General features: G+C 49.7%; 2 protein-coding genes across 2 annotated transcripts in view; one reads left to right on the top strand and one right to left on the bottom strand.

Annotated features, from left to right (window-relative positions):
• Positions 1–424: 424 nt before the first annotated feature.
• On the bottom strand, positions 425–15,303 carry zcchc14 (zinc finger, CCHC domain containing 14). The gene is given in 14 exon segments (XM_084671896.1): positions 425–1,625; positions 1,912–2,327; positions 2,330–3,071; positions 3,182–3,307; positions 4,049–4,167; positions 5,023–5,111; positions 6,506–6,815; positions 7,386–7,458; positions 8,731–8,855; positions 9,214–9,296; positions 9,632–9,703; positions 9,838–9,908; positions 11,090–11,255; positions 13,760–15,303. Coding segments are annotated over 14 exon segments (3,072 nt in total). The 5' UTR covers positions 14,384–15,303; the 3' UTR covers positions 425–1,569.
• Positions 15,304–18,406: 3,103 nt separating this feature from the next.
• LOC146259169 (junctophilin-3-like) overlaps positions 18,407–22,898 on the top strand; it is a 17,669-nt gene continuing 13,177 nt past the window's right edge. The window contains 1 exon segment of the mRNA XM_084671514.1: positions 18,407–18,788. Coding sequence (XP_084527640.1) covers positions 18,407–18,788 — 382 coding nt within the window.

The raw sequence follows: 22,898 nt of genomic DNA, 5'->3' as shown, positions 1-22,898 counted from the left end.
CAATGTCTCTCATAGCAACCAAAATGGCAGTTCACTTTTCCTGCAAGTTATGATTACCATAGTCAAGTTATGATTACCATAGTCAAGTTATGATTACCATAGTACATTTTCACTCAACGACTCCACGTCATTGAAGTTGAGATCAGCATTCATACACACATGACATTCACCCGGTTAAATACAAGTCCCTCATGTCTTCATGGTGATCCTCAGAGTCACCTCAGCCAAGTCTCATCTTGAGGACTTGTGTCCTGGTGTCATCTCTCCTCTGGCCGGGACCAGCCCGGCACCCCCTGCCCCTCCCACCCCTCCCTCCCACCCCTCCCACCCCCAACGCCCCCCTCGGCTCTGGGCCCCACCCTCCCCCCCGGAGCTTTTGCTCGTTCTCAGCTGAAAAGTGCTTTAACAACCCCCCCCACCCCTAACCCCCAAGAAGACAGGCTCCTTCCCAGTATGACTGAAGGATCATACTGAACAGGAGACACACATCCATAAACAGATAACACTAACTAAAATCCTCTCACTAACATGACAAAATTCAAACTTTCATAAAATTGCATTCGATGATTACGACATTCAAATCTGTGTAATAGACACACGGTTGTTTCAACCATGCCAATTGTTTGGAAAAATAACAAATATACAAAACAAACCATGAGTTTTGGCAATGCTAAGTTAGCAACATTTCATTCTTCTTCCTATCACATGCTGAAGAAACTCAATAAGAAACCTGGGGCCGTATTCAAGAAACCAGGGGCTGTAGTCACAAAACACATTCAGGCTAAAAGTAGTTCCTTCTTGTTAGGTAAGATAAAAGGTTTAGTGACTACGGCCTCTGATTCTCTCCTCCCAATCTTCCTCGACCTCCCTTCTCCTCCTCTTCCTACTCCATTTCTTTCTCCTCATCACCTCACCTCCTCCTCCTCGTTCTGTATTTACATTTACTGCATTTAAGATTCCTATATATGTAATGTACGTACCTTCCTGCCAAAGTAAATACCTTGTCTGTGCAAACTTTCATGGCGATTTAAACCCTTTCTGATTCTGATTCATTGACACTTCACCATCCTAACTGTCACATATTAAATATTCTGACTCTGATTACGAGATTAAGTCCATGTCCAAAGTCAGAAGGTTGTGTTGGTTGTCTGTAGTGCATTGAAGGTAGTCCAGGAGGTTGCATGTTCGAGCTCCATGATGTGTGCTGTGAAGAACCAGGACGTTGCATGTTCTAGGCCCATGATGTGTGCTGTGAAGTATCAAGACGTTGCATGTTCTAGGCCCATGATGTGTGCTGTGAAGTATCAAGACGTTGCATGTTCTAGGCCCATGATGTGTGCTGTGAAGTACCAGGAGGTTGCATGTTCTAGGCCCATGATGTGTGCTGTGAAGTATCAAGACGTTGCATGTTCTAGGCCCATGATGTGTGCTGTGAAGTACCAGGAGGTTGCATGTTCTAGGCCCATGATGTGTGCAGTGAAGTATCAAGACGTTGCATGTTCAAGGCCCATGATGTGTGCTGTGAAGTACCAGGAGGTTGCATGTTCTAGGCCCATCATGTGTGCTGCGTTAGTCTCCAGAGTCCTGGCTGTCAGCGTGGGGGGTGTACTTCAGCCTGAAGATCCCTGAGAGGCACAAGAACAGAAAAGACCATCGACACGCTCATTAGCAAGGCTCTCTCAGCAAAGACACACTGCTATTTTCTAAGCTCTCGTTACAAGCAATTATCTACACTCCAACTCTGCTCCTGGAGAGATACACTACACTGTAAGTTTACACTGCCACCCTGCTCCTGGTAGAATCCCCACCACCACAGTAAGCACTGCAGTGAGTGGAGATCAATTCAACATCCTCAAACACACTATGGATAAAAAACGTCTGCCAAATGACCACATTCGCACTTGTAAGCACCTTGCTGTAGTGAATCCATGGGAGGCTGTTTGCATTCCTGGGCTCGATGACCACTTGCCCCGCAGTTGTAGCACGATGCGTTCCCTGACCGCTTGTGCCCGACTCCGTTACCCAGCAAGCCATGCGGCTGGTACACATTGCCCCCACCCCCCAGGTAGCCCTGCATGGGTGGCAGGACCAAGCCCTGCGGCTGCTGTGGGTCATGTGACATGCTGTTGTTGTAGAGAGGCGGTGCCACCAGAGGGTAGGAGAAGGCTCCTGCAGTACTGGCGGTGGCCAGCAGGGGGCTGAGGTGGAACAAGGGCCCCAGAGTGAACACGGACGTTCCAGAGAACGGGTGCTGGAAGTAGCCGGCGTAGTTGGCTGGGAGGGGCCCGTACGAACCGCAGTTCCCCCGGCAACCACAGGAGCTGCACACACAGACGGAGGAAGAGGAGGAGGAGGAAGAGGGGGAGGAGCCAGGGGCGAGGGCGTAGCAGACCTCTGGGGGGAGGGGCTTGAGCTAGGCGGGACCGCAGCCGCTACGCTGCTCACGCTGTAGGTGTGTCCGGGCACCACCGTTGCCATGGGAACACTGCTCGCCGTTGCCACAGGAATGCCGTTGCTGCTACACGCCACGCTGCCCGATGGGAAAGTTGACATGGAGGAGGAAGAAGAGGAAGGCACTGAGGGGCAGGTGGGGTAGGGGTAGTGTCCCGTGGTCCTGAGCGGGAGGGAGGAGGACACCTGCAGTGAGAGGGGAGGGTGCGACACATGGTGGAGGGTGTTGGAGGTGGAGGTGAGGGAGGTGCTGGTCTCCACCACCAACCCAGGAAGGGAGCACAGGGAGCTGGGTGCAGATGGGCCTCTGGGACCATGGGGCTCCTGGAGCCCAGGAGGGGGGCTGTCCACGCCCAGGCCTGGGAAAAGGCTCTCCAGCCTCACCCCAGGCCCCAGGGGAGGGGGGCGGGGCTTCCGTGGGGAGGTCTGTACCCGGCCTGGGGCGGGGGAGACCAGGGGCAGAGAGGGGGGAGGCTGGGAGGGGGGAGAGAGACAGGACGTAGGGTCGTTCTGGACTGGGAGGACCTGAGCGGTGGGTCTGCTGGACCCGGCTGGAAAGCTGGGACTGAGGAGGACACAAGTCCTGTCTGCTCCAGGCAGCTCCAGACCCAACTCCATACCTGAGGAGAGGAGATTTGTGGAAGATTCATCAGAATGAGTGGCATTGTGACAGTGCTCCAATTGAGTGAAAAGGCCTTCTGATGGAGGGCTTGCTGTGACAAGGTCTTACGTCTGTGTGTGTCCTTGGTTCTGTCGAACGCCGCATCTCGGGGACTGCAGGGGGCGCTGGAGTACCCGGAAGAGGAGCTGCTGTCTCTGTTTAGGGAAGACCCTGGGTCCACATCCACACGCAACTCTGCACACACACACACACACATGTTCATGCTCAAACACATAACGTGGTCACGTTTCTCAACAAAGAGGTCTATCCAGTATTACCTGTGCAGGTGTTAGGTGTTACCTATGTAGGTGTTACCTGTGCAGGTGTTAGGTGTTACCTATGTAGGTGTTACCTGTGCAGGTGTTAGGTGTTACCTATGTAGGTGTTACCTGTGCAGGTGTTAGGTGTTACCTATGTAGGTGTTACCTGTGCAGGTGTTAGGTGTTACCTATGTAGGTGTTACGTGTTACCTATGTAGGTGTTACCTGTGCAGGTGTTAGGTGTTACCTATGTAGGTGTTACCTGTGCAGGTGTTAGGTGTTACCTATGTAGGTGTTACCTGTGCAGGTGTTAGGTGTTACCTATGTAGGTGTTACGTGTTACCTATGTAGGTGTTACCTGTGCAGGTGTTAGGTGTTACCTATGTAGGTGTTACCTGTGCAGGTGTTAGGTGTTACCTATGTAGGTGTTACCTGTGCAGGTGTTAGGTGTTACCTATGTAGGTGTTACCTGTGCAGGTGTTAGGTGTTACCTATGTAGGTGTTACGTGTTACCTATGTAGGTGTTACCTGTGCAGGTGTTAGGTGTTACCTATGTAGGTGTTACCTGTGCAGGTGTTAGGTGTTACCTATGTAGGTGTTACCTGTGCAGGTGTTAGGTGTTACCTATGTAGGTGTTACCTGTGCAGGTGTTAGGTGTTACCTATGTAGGTGTTACCTGTGTTGGCAGGTTGTAGGTGTGCCATGGGGCCGATGTGGCTGGAGGGGGTTACCCTGGCGATTCCACTACAAGACACCGGAAACTGTGACACCATGTACCTCTTCTCCATTTTCTCCCTGCTGGCCACACACACACACACACACATATTTAGTGTACATATACACAGCTTCTCTTGCAAAAAATAACCTGATCTACTAACATGGTACTGGGCTTGTGTACCCTGTATTGGGTGAAGGCAGTTCCACACATGGCCACTAGAGGTCTTGTAAAACCTACAATGAAGGGGTGACAGGGTGATGGCTGTGTCAGGTCTGGGGTTATGACTGAGTAAGGGTGACAGGGTGAAAGACAACCTGAAGGGGCCATGACTCGGCTAAACAAGCTGGTGGAGAGACTGGAAACAGTGTTGAGCTGATAGTGTTTTCTCCCTTTCCGCACGCTCCACACACGCACAAACACTGGGCTTATCTCGCTTAAAGTACAACTTATCTAAACTAACCATTCAGCCCAGTTAACCATTGACGCCCTCCAGTCCTGTATTCTCTCTCTCTCTCACAGAACGGCAGCACTGATTGGTTCTCTTCAGGTTAATGGATAATTAAACAAACAACTTCTCCCTCTTCTGCAAGTGTATCTGGGTGCATGACTAAAGCACACACACACACACACACACCTACGTAGCTTTATGTCAGGGCATGTCTGGCTGTATGACTACATAGTGTAGTTGTGCAGAGAGCACACACACAGGGTAGTTTATGTGTGTCTGGGGGCAGAGGGTAGTTGAGAGTGGTCCAGTCCAAAAGTCCTCTTGTACACCTCTTAACTGTTCTGAACACTACTTCTATCTATGTTACATAGATTGAAGCATACAGGGATGGGTATAGCCCCATATATTGATTAGGGTGAATGCGTGTGCTAAATGAACACATGATTATGATGATTTTGATTCTTGTTCCATGTGAAGGACTCACTTCTGCAGCTCCAGCTGGGTCTTCAGCTTCTTCTTGGCTCCTTGTGTGAGGTCATACTTATTCAGATCCTCTTCAGTCAGACCTAAGAACTGTGGAAGAGGGAGGGGAGACGGTGAAGAGACTGGGAGAGAGGGATAGAGACTGGGCTGCACAGAGAGATAGAGACTGGGCTGCACAGAGAGATAGAGACTGGGCTGCACAGAGAGATAGAGACTGGGCTGCACAGAGAGATAGAGACTGGGCTGCACAGAGAGATAGAGACTGGGCTGCACAGAGAGATAGAGACTGGGCTGCACAGAGAGATAGAGAGAGGGATGGAGAGAGGGATAGAGACTGGGCTGCACAGAGAGATAGAGACTGGGCTGCACAGAGAGATAGAGACTGGGCTGCACAGAGAGATAGAGACTGGGCTGCACAGAGAGATAGAGACTGGGCTGCACAGAGAGATAGAGAGAGGGATGGAGAGAGAGATAGAGACTGGGCTGCACAGAGAGATAGAGACTGGGCTGCACAGAGAGATAGAGAGAGGGAGGGGAGATGGGTGAAGAGACTGGGCTGCACAGAGAGATAGAGAGAGGGATGGAGAGAGGGATAGAGACTGGGCTGCACAGAGAGATAGAGAGAGGGAGGGGAGACGGTGAAGAGACTGGGCTGCACAGAGAGATAGAGACTGGGCTGTACAGAGAGATAGAGAGAGGGATAGAGAGAGGGATGGAGAGAGGGATGGAGAGAGGGATGGAGAGAGGGATGGAGAGAGAGATGGAGAGAGATGGAGAGAGGGATAGAGAGATAGAGAGAGGGATGGAGAGAGAGATGGAGAGAGGGATAGAGAGAGGGATGGAGAGAGATGGAGAGAGGGATAGAGAGATAGAGAGAGGGATGGAGAGAGATGGAGAGAGGGATAGAGAGAGGGATGGAGAGAGGGATAGAGAGAGGGATGGAGAAAGATGGAGAGAGGGATAAAGAGAGGGATAAAGAGAGGTATGGAGAGAGGGATAGAGAGAGGGATAAAGAGAGGTATGGAGAGAGGGATAGAGAGATAGAAGGATAGAGAGAGGGATAGAGAGAGGGATGGAGAGAGATGGAGAGAGATGGAGAGAGGGATAGAGAGAGGGATAAAGAGAGGGATGGAGAGAGGGATAGAGAGATAGAAGGATAGAGAGAGGGATAGAGAGAGGGATGGAGAGAGATGGAGAGAGATGGAGAGAGGGATAGAGAGAGGGATAAAGAGAGGGATAGAGAGCGGGATAGAGAGATAGAGAGAGGGATAGAGAGAGGGATATATGGATAGAGAGAGGGATGGAGAGATAGAGAAATAGAGAGAGGGATAGAGAGATAAAGAGAGGGATGGAGAGAGGGATAGAGAGAGGGATAGAGAGAGAGATGGAGAGATAAAGAGAGGGATGGACAGAGGGATAGGGATGCACTGCTCTCTCCACATTCGCCTCAAGCCCCGCCCACTATCTTCCCTGGCCCCACTAACCTCCTCCATGGTCAGCTGCTTGAAGACGGGGTAATACTTGTGGAGGCGGAGCTTGCGTAGCCATTCCAAGATGCCGCTCTGCTCCGGGCTTGTAGGAGGGGCCAGGGTGGCGCTTTGGAGACATCCAAGGGGGGGCACTGCAGTCTCTCCTCCTGCAGGGTGGGGGCCCACCAGGGGGCCCTGGGGGGGCAGCTGGGGGGGGAGGTGAGGGGGCAGGTGGCAGAGGTGGGGCAGGTGGGGAGGGGAATGAGGCTGCATGGAGCTGTGGACACTCATGACTGGCTGGATACTGGCCACTCCACACACAGCCCTGTCAGAGAGAGAGAGAGAGAGAGAGAGAGAGAGAGAGAGAGACAGAGAGAGAGAGAGACAGAAAGAGAGAGAGACAGAGAGAGAGAGAGAGAGAGAGAGAGAGAGAGAGAGAGAGAGAGAGAGAGACAGAGAGAGAGAGAGAGAGAGAGAGAGAGAGAGAGAGAGAGAGAGAGAGAGACAGAGAGAGAGACAGAGAGAGAGAGAGAGAGAGGGTGAATGATGGAAAGACAGTAAGAAAGAGAAGGACAGAGAATGAGAGAGAGAGAAAGAAAACAGAGAGGGGGAAAGAGAGTGTTATGAATGAAAGAGACAGAGAGAAATAGAGATGGTCAAAGAGGAGTGAGAGAAAGAGAGAGGCAGGTAGGCAGGAAGGCAGGCAGGCCGGCAGGCAGGCAGGCAGGGAGAGAAAAGAGAAAGAAAGAGAGACAGAGAGAGAGAGAGAAAGAGAGAGAGAGAGAGAAAGAGAGACAGAGAGAGAGAGAGAGAGAGAGAGAGAGAGAGAGAGAGAGAGAGAGAGAGAGAGAGAGAGAGAGAGAGAGAGAGAGAGAGAGAGAGATTGAGGTCCTACCTGTTGGACCCTCTGTATTGCAGCAGGCAGCCCAGACCTGCAGAAGAGAGGAACAGCAGAGATGACACTTTACCTGTCTCCCTCACAGCCGCACACACAGAGAACTTCCCTTCTATCCTAGGTAGAACCTTTCCCAAAAACATTTTCAAAAGGTTGAAAAGAATGATTACAAAAAAAGGTTTCGAATAAAGGTTTTGAAAAAAAATAAAAAACACACACAGAGAACCTTCTTTCTATATGTTCCTAGGTAGAACCTTTCCCCCAAAAAAACTTTCCAAAGGCTAAAAAAAACTTTCCCCATTTTTGGGAAGTCCAACAAAAAGTTAGAATCATTGACTTACTTGTTGAGGACTCTACTATATTGTACTCTGCTCTGTTTTATTCTGTTTTAGACTTCTCTGTTATCTTCTCCCCTGCCCTCCTCTATCCTCTACTTTCGCTGTGTGTGAAAAAAAGTTTCAAAAAGTTTCACAAATATTTCTGAAAAACGATTTTGAGAGAGGTCCATGGTTCCTCACAGCCCTCCCGTCTGAGTGTGCAGAGAAGACCTGCAGGCTCCAGCATGGTGGGTTTGAAGAGTGGTGCCACTTGACCACACACACACACACACACACACAGACACACACACACACACACACTCACACACACATCACTGCCCAGCCAGACTGGTTCTATTTTCCTACATCCCAGAGGACTAATATCCTTCACTGGACTGAGAGACTGTCTGGCCCAGTATCCCAGACACTCTCTCTCTCTCTCTCTCTCTCACACACACTATCTATCTATCCATCTCTCTCTATCCATCCATCCATCCATCCATCCATCCATCCATCTCTCTCTCTCTCTCTCTCTCTCTCTCTCTCTCTCTCTCTCTCTCTCTCTCTCTCTCTCTCTCTCTCTCTCTCTCTCTCTCTCTCTCTCTCACACACACACAGACACACACTCTCACAGACACACACGCTGCTTACTATCCTTATGGGGATCTAAATAGCCAAATGGATGAGGTCACACACTCACACATCCTCACACACTCTTTCTCTCTCTCTCTCTCTCTCTCTCTCTCGCTCTCTCGCTCTCTCTCTCTCTCTCTCTCTCTCTCTCTCTCTCTCTCTCTCTCTCTCTCTCTCTCTCTCTCTCTCTCTCTCTCTCTCTCTCTCACACACACATTCTATCATGAGGTCACCAATCTCTAGGCCTCCCTACACAAACATACCAGCCTGAATTCCCACACGACCAAAATAGTCACCACCCCCTAAACCCCAGACATGAACACACACAAGCATAAACACACACACAACTGCTACCCCAGTTAAACATAGTGGAGAAAAGGATCCAGGGTTCTTACTTGCACTGTGGGGGAACGGAACGGTAGGGGGGGCTGGGGGGCCTGGGGGGCCTGGGGGGGCTGAGCTGAAGAAGAGTGTGACTTGTTGGTGTTTGAGGATGTGAGGTGGAAGGGAAGTGAGCCACCTGCAGATAGAGGAAGGGAGGGGGAGACAGAGAGAGAGAGAAGCAGCAAGAGAGAGAGAGGGAGACAGAGAGAGAGAGAGAAGAGAGAGAGAGAGAGAGAGAGAGAGAGAGAGAGAGAGAGAGAGAAAGAGCAAGAATGAGAGACCGTGAGGAAGAGAGAGAAAGGGAGACAGAGAGAGAGAGCAAAAGAGCAAGAATGAGAGACCGTGAGGAAGAGAGAGAAAGGGAGAGAGAAAGAGGGACAGAGATAATGGTGGTGGTGTCAAGAGCAAAGTAGCATGCCGCTCTCTCTCATTCTCCCAGTCTAACATTTATCTGTTAGAGTTCAGAGGTCAGGGAGGAAGGGGCTTGGGCCTACCTGTCCAATTCGGGGGCGGAGTCAAGGCAAGGTGACTTGGGAAGGAGCTTGTCCAGGCCTTCATTTGGGTACACCTGGGACACCTGGCAGACCCAAGACACAACCAGGTGAGTCTACTCTCCTCTTCCTCACTTTCCTCCTCCCACAACCTGGTTACCTCCTCTTCCTTCTCCTCGACTACCTCCTCCCCTCCCCCTGTCCATCCTCATCTAACCCTCCCCTGCCCACTCACCTTCTCTCCATCCTCCTTCTCACCTCCTCAACCTCTACCTACTATCAATTCTTCCTCCTCCCCTCATCCGAGACACCCAGGTTAATACCAGTCATCCTCTCCCTCAGCTATATCCTCCCCTTAACTTCATCAAACTCGTCATCCAGCCCCTCCTCTTCCTCCTCTGCCTCCTCCTCTTCCTCCTACCTGAGAGAGAAGATCCATCAGATCCTGGTGCTTCCTCACCACTGTGGTTGTGGAGTAGTCAGACCAGCTCACCTGCAAGACCAGGAGAAGGTTACAAGCAACCCTGTGGGTGTGTGTGTGTGCCTATGTGTGTGTGTATGTGTGTTTGTGTGTGAGTGAGTGACTGTGTGTGTGTATGAAAAAGTACAAAAATGATCCCTTCTCACCTCCAACACATATTCACTGAGTTTGTCAGTTTTGTAGGTGACGCCTTTCATCTCAATCTTCTCTACATTCACTGAAACGACAAGAAAAAGAGAGGGAGGAAGAGAGAGAGAGATTTAAAGCTAGATTTATGAGAGGATTAGTGAACCATTTCAGGGATCCTGCCAGTGACATTTTGAATGTTCAGCAAAGATTCAGGGCACACACACACACACGTTCCCAAACAAATATTAAGGGCACACACAACAACAAAAACACTGTTAATGTCATACAGACACATAAACATTTCCTCCCAGACTCAGCCAGGGAAAGAGCACACGCACAAAGAAAGAAAACATCTCCGCTGCCACACTCTGTATGTGTGTGTGTGTGTGTGCGTGTATATGTGTGTGTGTGTGTGTGTGTGTGTGTGTATGTGTGTGTGTGTGTGTAACTGTGTTCGTAAAGTGGTTGAGCTTGTTTAGTCATCAGTACTGTATGTGTGCAGGCCTTGTTGTGACCACTAGGAGCATTAAGTCCAGATGCACCAGAAGAAGTCCCTCTTGGATTAAGGGAGAGATGGAGAGAGAGAGAGAGAGAGAGGAAGAGAGAGAGAGAGGAAACGGTGTGTAGGACGGAGAGAGAGTAAGAGAAAAGAGAGAGGTGGGGGACAACGGAGAAAGAGAAGAGAAACTGTCACCATACTGACAGCAGCAAGAGAGGAGATCAGTTTCAGTGACCTCAACAAGGCTGTGTGGAAATAACCACTCCTGCCGTCCTAGAGACACCATCTACAGGGGCTCTACCTTGCTCTGCTCTGCCTCAGGAAGAGGTGGAGGAGAAGAACAACATTCTAGAAGAGATACTAGCAATGTGTTGGGTGTGAACAGACACTAAGGCTGTCCACACACCGCTAGGTGAGAACTACATCTTCTCCCCACTATCTCTCTATATCTCTTTCTCCCCCTCCCTTTCTCTGTCTCTCTCCCCAATTCTCCTTCCCTTGCTCTCTCCCTCCCTCCTTCTCTTCCCATTTCTCTCTTTCGACTGTAATGCCCGAGGGCTCTGCTGCATTCCTTAAGATGGTTTGGCTTAGATGTTTCAGCAAGTGGAATCTTGTAACATACACACACACACTCACACACAGTGATTTTACAGTCTGATGTAAACCCCGATCCCAACTATCACTGGAACTTCTTGTGCACATAGACATTTCAGACAGTCTCTATGCATAGAGCATAACCTAACCTAACCTGTTCCAGACTGGTCACCCACCTCTGCCTGGCTTTCCCAGGTGCAGCAAGCCAGGTGCCTGCAGAGGTGACACTGAAGAGGGGAGAGATAAAGGCTCTGGCCCCCCCTCCTGGTCTCCTGGTCTGGCCTCCTCACCAACCCCTGGACCTGGGCATGGGCCTGCTAAGATCTCTCCTAGCTGCTGGTTCTGGGGAGCAGAGGGTAAAAGTGAAAGGTCAGTCTAAAAGTCAAGAGTTGATGTCGAGGTCAAGATTGTGTAGTCAGAGTTCACATTCAGTACCAGTATTCCAGTTTGTCTTTCTCCTTATCTCTCCTCTTTCTTCTACTTCTTGATTCTGACCACTGAAATACTGTCATAACTAAGCACTTCCGATACTTGATTGTGTGTAGAACTTTCTATTAGCACAACCTGTGCATATGATGAATGAATGAAATGTGAAAAAAACAGGCATACTTCACAGCACTGTTAACATAGTGAGTTTCTACACACACACACACACACACACACATGTTTATTAATTATGGCTACAGCTCAGTGGTTAGAGAATTTGACAGCCGCTTAAGGGGTCACAGGTTCACATCCCTTGCTGTTCATCACTGGAGAAAAGTGTCAGCTACACAAGCTCATTGTTTTTGTTATTATGATATGTCCAGTCTTTCTCTCCATACATACAGGACTGGTCAGCTTTCCTGCACGTGCTCTCCATTTCACATCATAGAGTGACGCTCTGCCTGTGTGTGTGCTGTGTGTGTGTGCTCTGTTATTACCTTAGGGATGAGCGAGGACTGAGGTGAGACACGGTTATTATGGTCTGTCCCTGCCTGTAACTACCTTGTTCAGTCAGGAGAGACCTCCAGCCCGGCACTGTCTTCCTCTTTCCTTTTCAGGCGAGTGGGTCACACTGACACACTGAACACACTACGGTTACCGTGACAACATACGCATAAACAATGGTGTCACCGTACTTAAACTATAGTCACTGTACATTATGGACACGGGGGTCGTTTTCAAGTAAGACATCTCTAAAACTATAGTTCTCACGATACATAACATGTGTGTATGCTATGTACATAAACTATAGCTTTAAGCGTTTATTAACTAGTAATCACTGTAACCTCATGTTATTTCTGGTAGGAATCCCATGTGAGTGTGGTCACTAGTAAAGGATTGTTGACCAATTCTAGCTCTCTAATCTCTCTTCTCTCAGCCTATAGGAGCTCTCTCTGTGTCTCTGTAACTCGCTCTGTCTCTCTCTCCCTCTCTCTCTGCCTCTATACCCCTCTCTCTTACATACACACACACACACACTCAAAAGCATGCAAACACACTCACTCGCACAGGGTGAGATTGGTTCTGAAATCCATGAAGGTGCTTTACAGCCTGCTCCTGCCACATCCCCATCTGATCCAGGCAAGGTTGCTTTCTCTAACTCCAAACCAGTCTCTCTTCTCTCGCTAACCCAGGTCTTGGAACATTCATTACCCACTCTGAGGTTGGGGTTTGCGTAAACTCAGTTGAACATAATCAGCACGATACTGTCTGAGACTCCACTTAGAGCAACAAGTCGGAGCCTTCTGGTGATTCACTGGAGAGTCCCTCCCTCCCTCCTTCCCTCTCTCTCTCTCTCCTTCCCTCTCTCCCTCTCTCTCTTTCTTTCTTTCTTTCTTTCACACACACCCCATGCGTACACTCATGCCACACATACACACGCTCGTAACACACACTGGGTTGATTTCAGCATGGAGAAATGTGCTGACCTGCACTGAACAGAGGCCAACACCAACAGAGCTGGGGACTTTCCCCACACAACCCCAACATGTTTGAACAGTCAGGAAGCTGTGTGTGTGTGTGTGTGTGTGTGTGTATACATGCCTTACACATGTACACATGTGTGTGTTAATCTGTGTGTGCTTGAGTGTGTGTTTATGGTTGTGTGTGTGTGTGACTCAGATTCTTTAAGAAACAGAGACCACGATGAGTCTTTGTGTGATTGAGTCTGATCTGATTTATCTAGAAATGAAACATTTGTTTTGGCTCCTGCTGTCTTGCTCTTTCTTTCTCTATCCCTCCTCTCCCTTCTTTCGAGACCTCTATCTCACACTTTTCTCTCCCTCACACACACACAAACACACACACAGAGCTATAACCACCATTACAGACGTTTCTCTGTCAGATATTAACCCAAAGCAGTGTGCACCTAGCGCTGGGAACCCCCCTGTCACAGTGTGTGTGTGTTCATTTTGTTTGTGCATGCATGTACAGTGTGTGTGTGTGTGTGTGTGTGTGACTCCATGTGTGTGTATGCATGTGTGTCTGTGGTTTATTTGTGTGTGTGTGTGTGTGTGTGTGTGCGTGTGCGTGAACCAGGTCGACTCAGGACACCAAACTACGGAACCAAGGTAGGCTGGGCGTTCCTCACCTTTGACCTTTTTATAGCCATGATGGTGATAGGGTCCCCTATGACCTCTCACCTCCAGTTGTGAAGCCGGTCTAGAACAGCCCTCAGGTTAAAGGTTACAGACACACATGGCACAACCTCACTCTCTGAACTAAAGGATCAACCCAACATACAAATCTCCACCATCAGGGCTGTGTGTGTGTGTGTGTGTGTGTCTGCGTGTATTCATGAGTGTGTATGTCTGTGTGTGAGTGTGCTCCCCTGTGCCCTCTGAAGGACCCACGGTACCTACCTTGAGGCAGAGTCCCTTCTTCAGCAGGCAGGGGGAGGCAGCAGGGATGGGGCAGGGCAGGGGGGATGAAGAGGCCAGGCCTCCGGTCCCCTCCCCTCCTCCTCCCGGAGCCTCCCCAGCACAGCTGCTCTGCAGCATGTCCTGGACGTGTCTCAATTCCTGCCTGAGCACCAGCTTCTGATGGAAACTGAAGGCGGGGTGATTGGAGGCCATGGTGAAGAGCAGGAGGAACTGCTGCTCCGTCTGCCCGTCGTTCAGCTGCAGCCCGTAGTTACTGATGACGGCGTCGATGTGCGTGAGCGTCCGGAACAGCACCCCGGCCGCCTCGCGGTTGTCGGAGCCGAGCAGAGCCAGAGACACCAGGAGCTTGCTCCTCACCCCCTCGTCTGTGATGTTGGTGAGACCGGAGAGGTCGGCCGGGTTGTTGGCTTTGATCTCCGCGTCGCGGAGGGAGTTGTAGTCCTTTCGGGCCAGGTCCTCCAGGCAGGAGCCCAGGAAACGCAGCTCAATGGGGACACAGAGGTCCAGGAGACCGCAGAGGAACTCTGCTCTCTGGGACGAGCTCAGGACCGAGAACCAGCGGTACACCTCCTCCTTCTGCACAGAACACCTGTTCTCAACCATTTTCATAAGTCGCAGTCAGGTTTAAGCCTGAATCCCTTTGACGTTATTGGTGTTGTGATAGGAGGCCTTTAGGGAAGTTGTGTATAATTTTAAAAAGTGCTTTTGCCATGTACCTTAAAATACAGTAGGAGCACTTGGAACATAGCTGCTCCTCTTGAGTGCCCACCGGTAACTTTGTTAACTTTCACCTGAGTCCATAACGGGGATATAGATCTGGCAACGTTTAAATGCGCTGTATAATTTTAAGGATCACTTGGAGTGTTTGAGGTTTAGTCTTTGGGTAACTTTAGGTTTGAGCTCTTCCTATCTTTTTTACTCGCAGACCAGCTGCGAGTGATAGGCCCTATGTGACGATTTGTATTTATAGCGCTGTAACCTACGCTTTGGTTTACACAAAAGCATGAGTCGTTGTGTTTACTGTAGAACAACGAGGTTCCGAGCACTCCGTGGCCATCTCTGCTCGTGCATACAGACCTCTACGGTCCCCCACGTCAGACGGTTACAGAACGAAGCGTACCGAGTTTACTATAAAGTAGCTTGGAATCAAAAAGAAAATCCATAAACTTCGGTAAATAGAAACGCAAACTGTACTTATTCCACGAACGCTGTCGTCTTCCCGTCTCCCCGGTGCAAATAAATCTCTTCGGTTGAAATCCTCATGTCATTCGGGTAGTTAGAAGGAAACGTCGGTCAATAAACAAAACCAGAAACTGTACATTTGTGGGTTCAACCAAGTCTCAAGTTCAAGTCTTGATGTAAAAAAAATATTAATCTAAAACTCTATGCACAAAGCTTGCATATAAACTACAAGTGGACAGTTTTAAGAGTTTGGCACATGCATATTTCATATAGTCTAAGAAAATGACGATTACAAAAAGTTTTTTTAAGTGCAGTTCCAGTATTCCGCCCCCTTCCCAGGATCTTGCTACAGTTCTGGAATAGAGAAAAACAGCTGTGAGGAATATTACTCCACTCTGGCAGCAAATCCTGCCCATCATCTAGCATTCGCCTCTCGATTGGATAAACTACGTGTCTGTCATTCAAGTTGATGTGGTCATTGGCTGTACAGATATTTTGCAGGCCTACTTGCCATCGCTCATATGTTCCATGGTTGAGATGTCGGCTAAGTTCTTACTGTGCTTTTTAAAGAGGTAGACACCTCCAGAACTGTTTCCCGTGTGTTCGGACATTTTACTTTACGTTGATTGTAATCCGAGTTAAACGGCAGATAGGGGAATCGTCGTTCTGACTTGTAATCACTAATTGTCATCTCGTGACATTTATGTGGTGCCGGTGGTGGGGGAGGGTGGGCACTGTGTATACATCTTTGCCTTCGGAGTGAGCCGATTCAGCCGAAGTCATGGTAGGAGTTTAGTGCTTTACAAATCAGTTAGCACAAGCAAGTGTTTATGAATCCCTGTAACACACGGTCCTTGAACGAATATTGAGTCATCTGTCAACACAATAATGAAACTCACATCTATAGCATCATGTTAATTGTGTTATATATTCTTAGTTATAGAACATTGTATTTCCTACAAATGACCAGTAGATGTCATTATCCGTTCACATTGAGTTGTACGTGTAGCAAAGGCTCCATGTTTGGTTATCAACGCTGAAGTTCGTTCAGCGGTAGTATGACAGTTTTTGAGAAGGCCCTAGCGTATTCTTTATGAAAAATACACTAAATGCGTTGTACCTTTGCATGGTTCATTGCCTTGGTATATACACATATCAAAACATGTTGTTTTCTCTGACTCCAGTACAACTAACAGTAATTCAGCTTTGTTGTTTCACTGTGTTTCAGTCACTAGGAGACGGCGTACATATTTGACATTTTATTAATTTAGCGGAGGCTTCTATTCTATAAAATCAGGTTTTGGATACATAGTTCTAATAGTATTTTTGGAAGTCACAGTCAAAGAACAGGGACCGTCACCGTCTTCATTATCATCAGTTGCGCAGCAGCAGTTGTGCACAGTTTGTCCCATGTGGGCCTCTGTAGGCGTGGCTGCCATGTGGAGGGAGAGGGTAGTGTTTACCTGTGGGGAGGAGCATGTCAGAACAGTCTAATTATAACCACCTCATCCTGATCCCATCCAGGCTAATAACACACACGCACTCACATATACACACGCATGCATGCCACACACAAACACACCCTCATACAGCACACGTTTACGTATTCACAAGCACACTCGTACACATCTACACGTACAAAAGCACACACATTTATACATACACAAACAGTGTGTGTGTGTGTGTGTGTGTGTGTGTGTGTGTGTGTGTGTGTGTGTGTGTGTGTGTGTCAGCTGTAGGTCAAAGGTCAGCGGCATTCTCCAGGTGGAGGTAAAACACCACTGGACACTTCACACAGGAAGCTGTTTCAACACGATTGCTCACCTGTGTGTGAATACACATATTTACGATAATATGAGCTGCTGTTCTTTCACATCCCGTTGTCACTTGTTGAGCCCCATCTAAAGGGTCTTGAAGCTTTCGACTGATTGATTACTAGAATGTGTTGTACTGTAAATCAATCCGACAACGTCGGACAAAGGACCGATATCCTGGACTTGTGAGACTGCAGAGACAGAAGGAGAGGAAGAGGGAGGAGAGAGAAAGAAAGAAAGAGAGGAGAGAGAGAGAGGTGAAGAGGCTAGCAGTGCTGCAGTCTCTGTCTCTTTAAAAGCAGGAGGGGGAGGGGTTGGTGGCTGCATTGAAACAGTCCTCCACTAATGAGCAGATTTGAGAGAGAGAGAGAGAGCGAGAGAGAGAGCGAGAGAGACGACTATAAGGAGATATGGAGGAAATAAGGCAACAGCTGATGAGAGCGATGACACAAAAATGAAGAGCGTAACACGCTGAAAAGAGCAGAAAGAGGCAATAAAGGTGGATTTATTTTCTACGGATAAGAAAACAAGATAACAACCAACCCAGATAAACCACTTAGGATCAGGGATAAAACAGACCCCTGACAGTGGAGAGAGAGCGAGGGAGTGTGCTCGAGAGAGAGAAAGAGAGAGGGAGAGGAAGGGAAAACAGCAGAGGTAAATTAATCAGTTCAGTTGTTTATGTCCGTGCTGTACGTGCGCACTTGCTGTGGCTGAGCTTGTGTGTGCGCGCTGTCTGTCGGAGGAGAGACGGTTGTGCCGCTCACTGGGAGCAAAGGACGAGCTAAGCGCAGCAGAATCTCCCTCTCCATCTCTCCTGGGCAGCCTGCATAGCGGCAGGGCCATGCTGGTGGAGCAGAGGGGGAAGCAGCTGTGCAGGCAGACTCCCAGCACGATGGAGCACTGAGGCTGGGGAAGCCGACAGCCTGTCTGGCCCACCATCGCCGGGAACCAGGGTTCCTCTGTGGAACCTTCTGGTCTTCCCCAGCCCAGGGGAGCGACGAGGCCCACAGCACCGGAGAGGAGGAGGTTCCGACAGGCAGGTGCACCCGGGGGAGAGCCTCCTGTCTGGATCCACAGGGAGGAGGAGGAGGAGGAGGAGGGGGAGTTGAACCTGAAGACTAGAGGAGGTGGAGGGTCTGCTTGTTGCTGTGTGAGTTTGCAGAGAGGACCCATGGCGCAGGGCAGTGTGCTGCTGCTGGCTGGCTGCGGAGGCCGGGGACAGTGGGACTGCTAACCTGCTCCAACACACGGAGAGGATGGTCTGAGGAGGCTGCTTCTGGCCCTGTCTGGCCTCTCTCAAGACTCTGGACTATCTTGGGGAGGCTACTTAACTTGTTACCCCATCCCCCCCCCCCTCCCTCCTCCCTTTTTATTTATTTTATTTCAGTTTTTGGGGGTTGTTGTTGTCGCTGCAGAGTAGGGGAAGACTTGTTTTGTTTTGGGGGTAACCTCTTCTCCAGTGCCCCCCACCCTTCACACCATCACTCCTCCGTCCTCCCCTGCAGCGCCCTGCTCCACCAGCCCCTCAGAGCTGCCTCCTTCACTCCCTCCACGCTGTTTCTCCATCCTTTTCCTTTCCTTTTTTTCTTTTCGAGGTTTGGGGGATTTGCCAAAACCTATTTCATGCATGTCCACTGGGGGCAGGTTCAACTTTGATGATGGGGGGTCATACTGCGGAGGGTGGGAGGAGGGCAAGGCCCATGGACACGGCATCTGTACCGGGCCCAAGGGCCAGGGAGAGTACTCTGGATCCTGGAGCCACGGCTTCGAGGTGGTGGGCATCTACACCTGGCCCAGCGGCAACACCTACCAGGGTACCTGGGCCCAGGGCAAGAGGCACGGCGTGGGGGTGGAGAACAAGGGAAAGTGGGTGTACAAGGGGGAGTGGACTCACGGCTTCAAGGGTCGATACGGCCTCCGGGAGAGCACGGGCACCAGCGGGAAGTATGAGGGGACCTGGAACAACGGCCTGCAGGACGGATATGGCACCGAGACCTACTCTGATGGAGGTACGCTAGACCTGGTTAGACCTACTCTGATGGAGGTACGCTAGACCTGGTTAGACCTACTCTGATGGAGGTACGCTAGACCTGGTTAGACCTACTCTGATGGAGGTAGGCTAGACCTGGTTAGACCTACTCTGATGGAGGTACGCTAGACCTGGGTAGACCTGGTTAGACCTGGATAGACTTGGTTAGACCTGGATAGACTTGGTTAGACCTAGATAGACTTGGTTAGACTTGGTTAGACCTGGATAGACTTGGTTAGACCTGGATAGACTTGGTTAGACCTGGTTATACTTGGTTAGACCTGGTTATGCTTGGTTAGACCTGGATAGACTTGGTTATGCTTGGTTAGATCTGGATAGACTTGGTTAGACCTGGATAGACTTGGTTAGACCTATATAGACTTGGTTAGACCTAAACAGACTTGGTTAGACCTGGATAGACTTGGTTAGACTTGGTTATGCTTGGTTAGACCTGGACAGACTTGGTTAGATCTGGATAGACTTGGTTAGAGCCTGGTTCGAGCCTGGTTAGACCCACTCTGATGGAGATGTGATAGACCTGGTTAGAACCTGGTTAGAACCTGTTTAGAACCTGTCAGACCTGATTATAATGTTGTTCGACCTGGTCAGACCTGGTCAGACCTGGTCAGACCTGGTCAGACCTGGTCAGACCTGGTCAGAGGAGGTTAAACTCAGCTAGAATGTCCTCTGAAGCTTCTGAGATCCAAGATGTGCAACAGAGAGAGGTCTTCCTGGTATAATATTAGATGCTTGGAGCTCTGGGTTCTTTGAGGACAAGCGTTTTACTACAGAAACCTTCTCTCCCAAAACCACTTTGACTGCTATTGTTCACACTGTGTCTCTCTCTTTCTATTGTGCTCCTTTTCTCAATTTCTCTCTCTCTCTTTATCTCTCTTTCTCTCCTGTTCACTCTCTGCTGCTCTCTCTGTTTCTGTCCTGATCTCTGTCTCTGTCTCTGTCTCTGTCTCTGTCTCTGTCTCTGTCTCTGTATCTGTCTCTGTCTCTGTCTCTGTCTCTCTCTCTCTCTCTCTCTCTCTCTCTCTCTCTCTCTCTCTCTCTCTCTCTCTCTCTGTCTCTCTCTCTCTCTCTCTGCTCTTCTTTCTGTTGTGTATCTCAGTCCATCGATCATTAGTGTTGGCAGGCATTTTATCCTGCCTCAGCCCCACACTCAGTTCCAGCTTCAGAACCACTCTTAAACCCATTCTGAACCTCAGCCCCAGCCTCAACCCTAGCCCCAGCCTCACCCCCAGCCCTCAGCCCCAGCCTCAGCCCCAGCCCCAGCCCCAGCCTCAACCCAAGCCTCAACTCCAGCTTCACCCTCAGCTCAAGCCCTCAGCCCCTGCCTCAACCCCAGCCTCAACTCCAGCTTCACCCTCAGCCCCAGCCCTCAGCCCCTGCCCCAGCCTTAACTCCACCCCCAGTCCCAGCTACAGCCTCGCCCCCAGCCTCAAACCCAGCCTCAGCCCCAGCCCTCAGCCACAGCCCCAGCTCCTTGCCCCAGCTCTATCTCCAGCTGCAGTAAAAGATATATTTGGAGGCCCTAAATTAAGGCCATCCGGACTCTGCAGGCCCCCGCAGAGAGAGAGAGAGAGAGAGAGAGAGAGAGATACCAGGTCACCTGCAGAGGGAAGCCCTAGCAGGGAACATTGGGTTGTTCCCTACCAGACAGAATGCACACCTAGTCCCCCTAGACCAAGTACTGAGGATAGGACACCTATAAGTCACTCTGGAGTGCACACACACACACACACACATGCACCCCCCCCCACCCACACACACACACACACATGCACCCCCCCCCACACACACACACATGCACCCTCCCCCCCCCCCACACACACACACACACTCTGACACATACACACATGGACATACACACACATACATATATGTGTGTCTGTTACTTTGGATAATAGCATCTGCTAGATGGATACATTATGAATACAAGTGAGCTTCACCATTCAATGTGTGTTCTATCTAATCTTTGGCTGTGGTGTCCTGAGCACATGGGGAAAGTTTGGTCTGGGACCTTGTGATTGGCCATATGTGAGCATGGTACCGTGTGATTGGCCATATGTGAGGAAGTGGACCAAGAAGGGTGATAGCAGTGGGGTGAGTTCAGGAAGAGAGGAGAGATGTGTGTGAATGCTGTGACACAGCATACATACAAGACACAGTCAGATACATGGGGATGGGTATAGCTCAGTGGTAGAGCATGGGGATGGGTATAGCTCAGTGGTAGAGCATGGGGATGGGTATAGCTCAGTGGTAGAGCATGGGGATGGGTATAGCTCAGTGGTAGAGCATGGGGATGGGTATAGCTCAGTGGTAGAGCATGGGGATGGGTATAGCTCAGTGGTAGAGCATGGGGATGGGTATAGCTCAGTGGTAGAGCATGGGGATGGGTATAGCTCAGTGGTAGAGCATGGGGATGGGTATAGCTCAGTGGTAGAGCATGGGGATGGGTATAGCTCAGTGGTAGAGCATGGGGATGGGTATAGCTCAGTGGTAGAGCATGGGGATGGGTATAGCTCAGTGGTAGAGCATGGGGATGGGTATAGCTCAGTGGTAGAGCATGGGGATGGGTATAGCTCAGTGGTAGAGCATGGAGATGGGTATAGCTCAGTGGTAGAGCATGGGGATGGGTATAGCTCAGTGGTAGAGCATTTGACTGCAAGTCAACCCCCACCCCCACACTCCTGCTAGATTAATAAATGTAGTCATAGCGGTTATATTTACACATACACAACAGTTTAGAAAGTTTAGAGTAAAAGGACGGCTTTTGAACTATTACTTTAAACTTTCAGGAGTGTTTTGAGGTTTACAAACACATCACAATCCACTATCTCCTCTCTGCACCACCACAATTCTGTCCGGGAAGTTTAAGAATGGGAGGATGATCTCCTCCTTCTCTCCTTCTCTCTGTCGTTCTCCTCCTCCTCCACCTCTCGTTCTCCGATGGTTGTTTGCAATTCACTCCTTGGCTCCCTGGTTGCCGTGGCACCCTGGTTGCCGTGAGCTCCGCTCTGCAGCATCCTGGCTGAGGAACCTCCCCATGCAGAGGGGTTGCCGTGGCAACGCTCGCAGACTTGCGGCAGGTCAGTGTGTCACCAGGGACTCAGGGCTCCCGCTGCCTCTGATTGGCCGGCTGTTCCTGCTAATGGTGTTTACTTAGTCGGGCTCTAATCTAGCCGCTTAATCAGATGCACAGTGCAGAATGAGAGAGGGAAGGAGAGAGAGGGAAGGAGAGAGAGGGGGAGAAAGGGAGAGAAAGGTAGAGAGAACAGTAGAAAGATAACAGAGAGAGAGAGAGGAGGATAAAGAGAAATCTCTGTATTACCATATTATAGCCAACAGGTGAGGGCCATGGAAAAAGCTGATGAGATAGAGAACCCTCAGTGTTAGTACACATCTGTACAACAGAAGAGATAGATATAAGGATATACTGAGACAGATGTATAGATAGATAGACTGTTGCAGTCACAAGTAGGCTGGTATAGACTAGTTTGCAGACTGTGGGATGTCGAGTACAGACTAGTATACACACTGAGGGGTAGTTTACAGACTAGTATACACTGAGGGGTAGTTTACAGACTAGTATACACTGAGGGGTAGTTTACAGACTAGTATACACTGAGGGGTAGTTTACAGACTAGTATACACACTGAGGGGTAGTTTACAGACTGGTATACACTGAGGGGTAGTTTACAGACTAGTATACACACTGAGGGGTAGTTTACAGACTAGTATACACACTGAGGGGTAGTTTACAGACTAGTATACACACTGAGGGGTAGTTTACAGACTGGTATACACACTGAGGGGTAGTTTACAGACTAGTATACACACTGAGGGGTAGTTTACAGACTGGTATACACTGAGGGGTAGTTTACAGACTAGTATACACTGAGGGGTAGTTTACAGACTAGTATACACACTGAGGGGTAGTTTACAGACTAGTATACACACTGAGGGGTAGTTTACAGACTAGTATACACTGAGGGGTAGTTTACAGACTGGTATACACACTGAGGGGTAGTTTACAGACTAGTAGCCCCAGCCTCACCCCCAGCCCCAGCCTCACTCCCAG

This window comes from Hypomesus nipponensis, chromosome 14, assembly GCF_054491055.1.
Source record: "Hypomesus nipponensis isolate SF chromosome 14, ASM5449105v1, whole genome shotgun sequence".
Lineage (NCBI taxonomy): Eukaryota > Metazoa > Chordata > Actinopteri > Osmeriformes > Osmeridae > Hypomesus > Hypomesus nipponensis.
The sequence above is the reverse complement of the archived record's forward strand: the minus strand, read 5'-3'. Positions and strand labels throughout refer to the sequence as shown.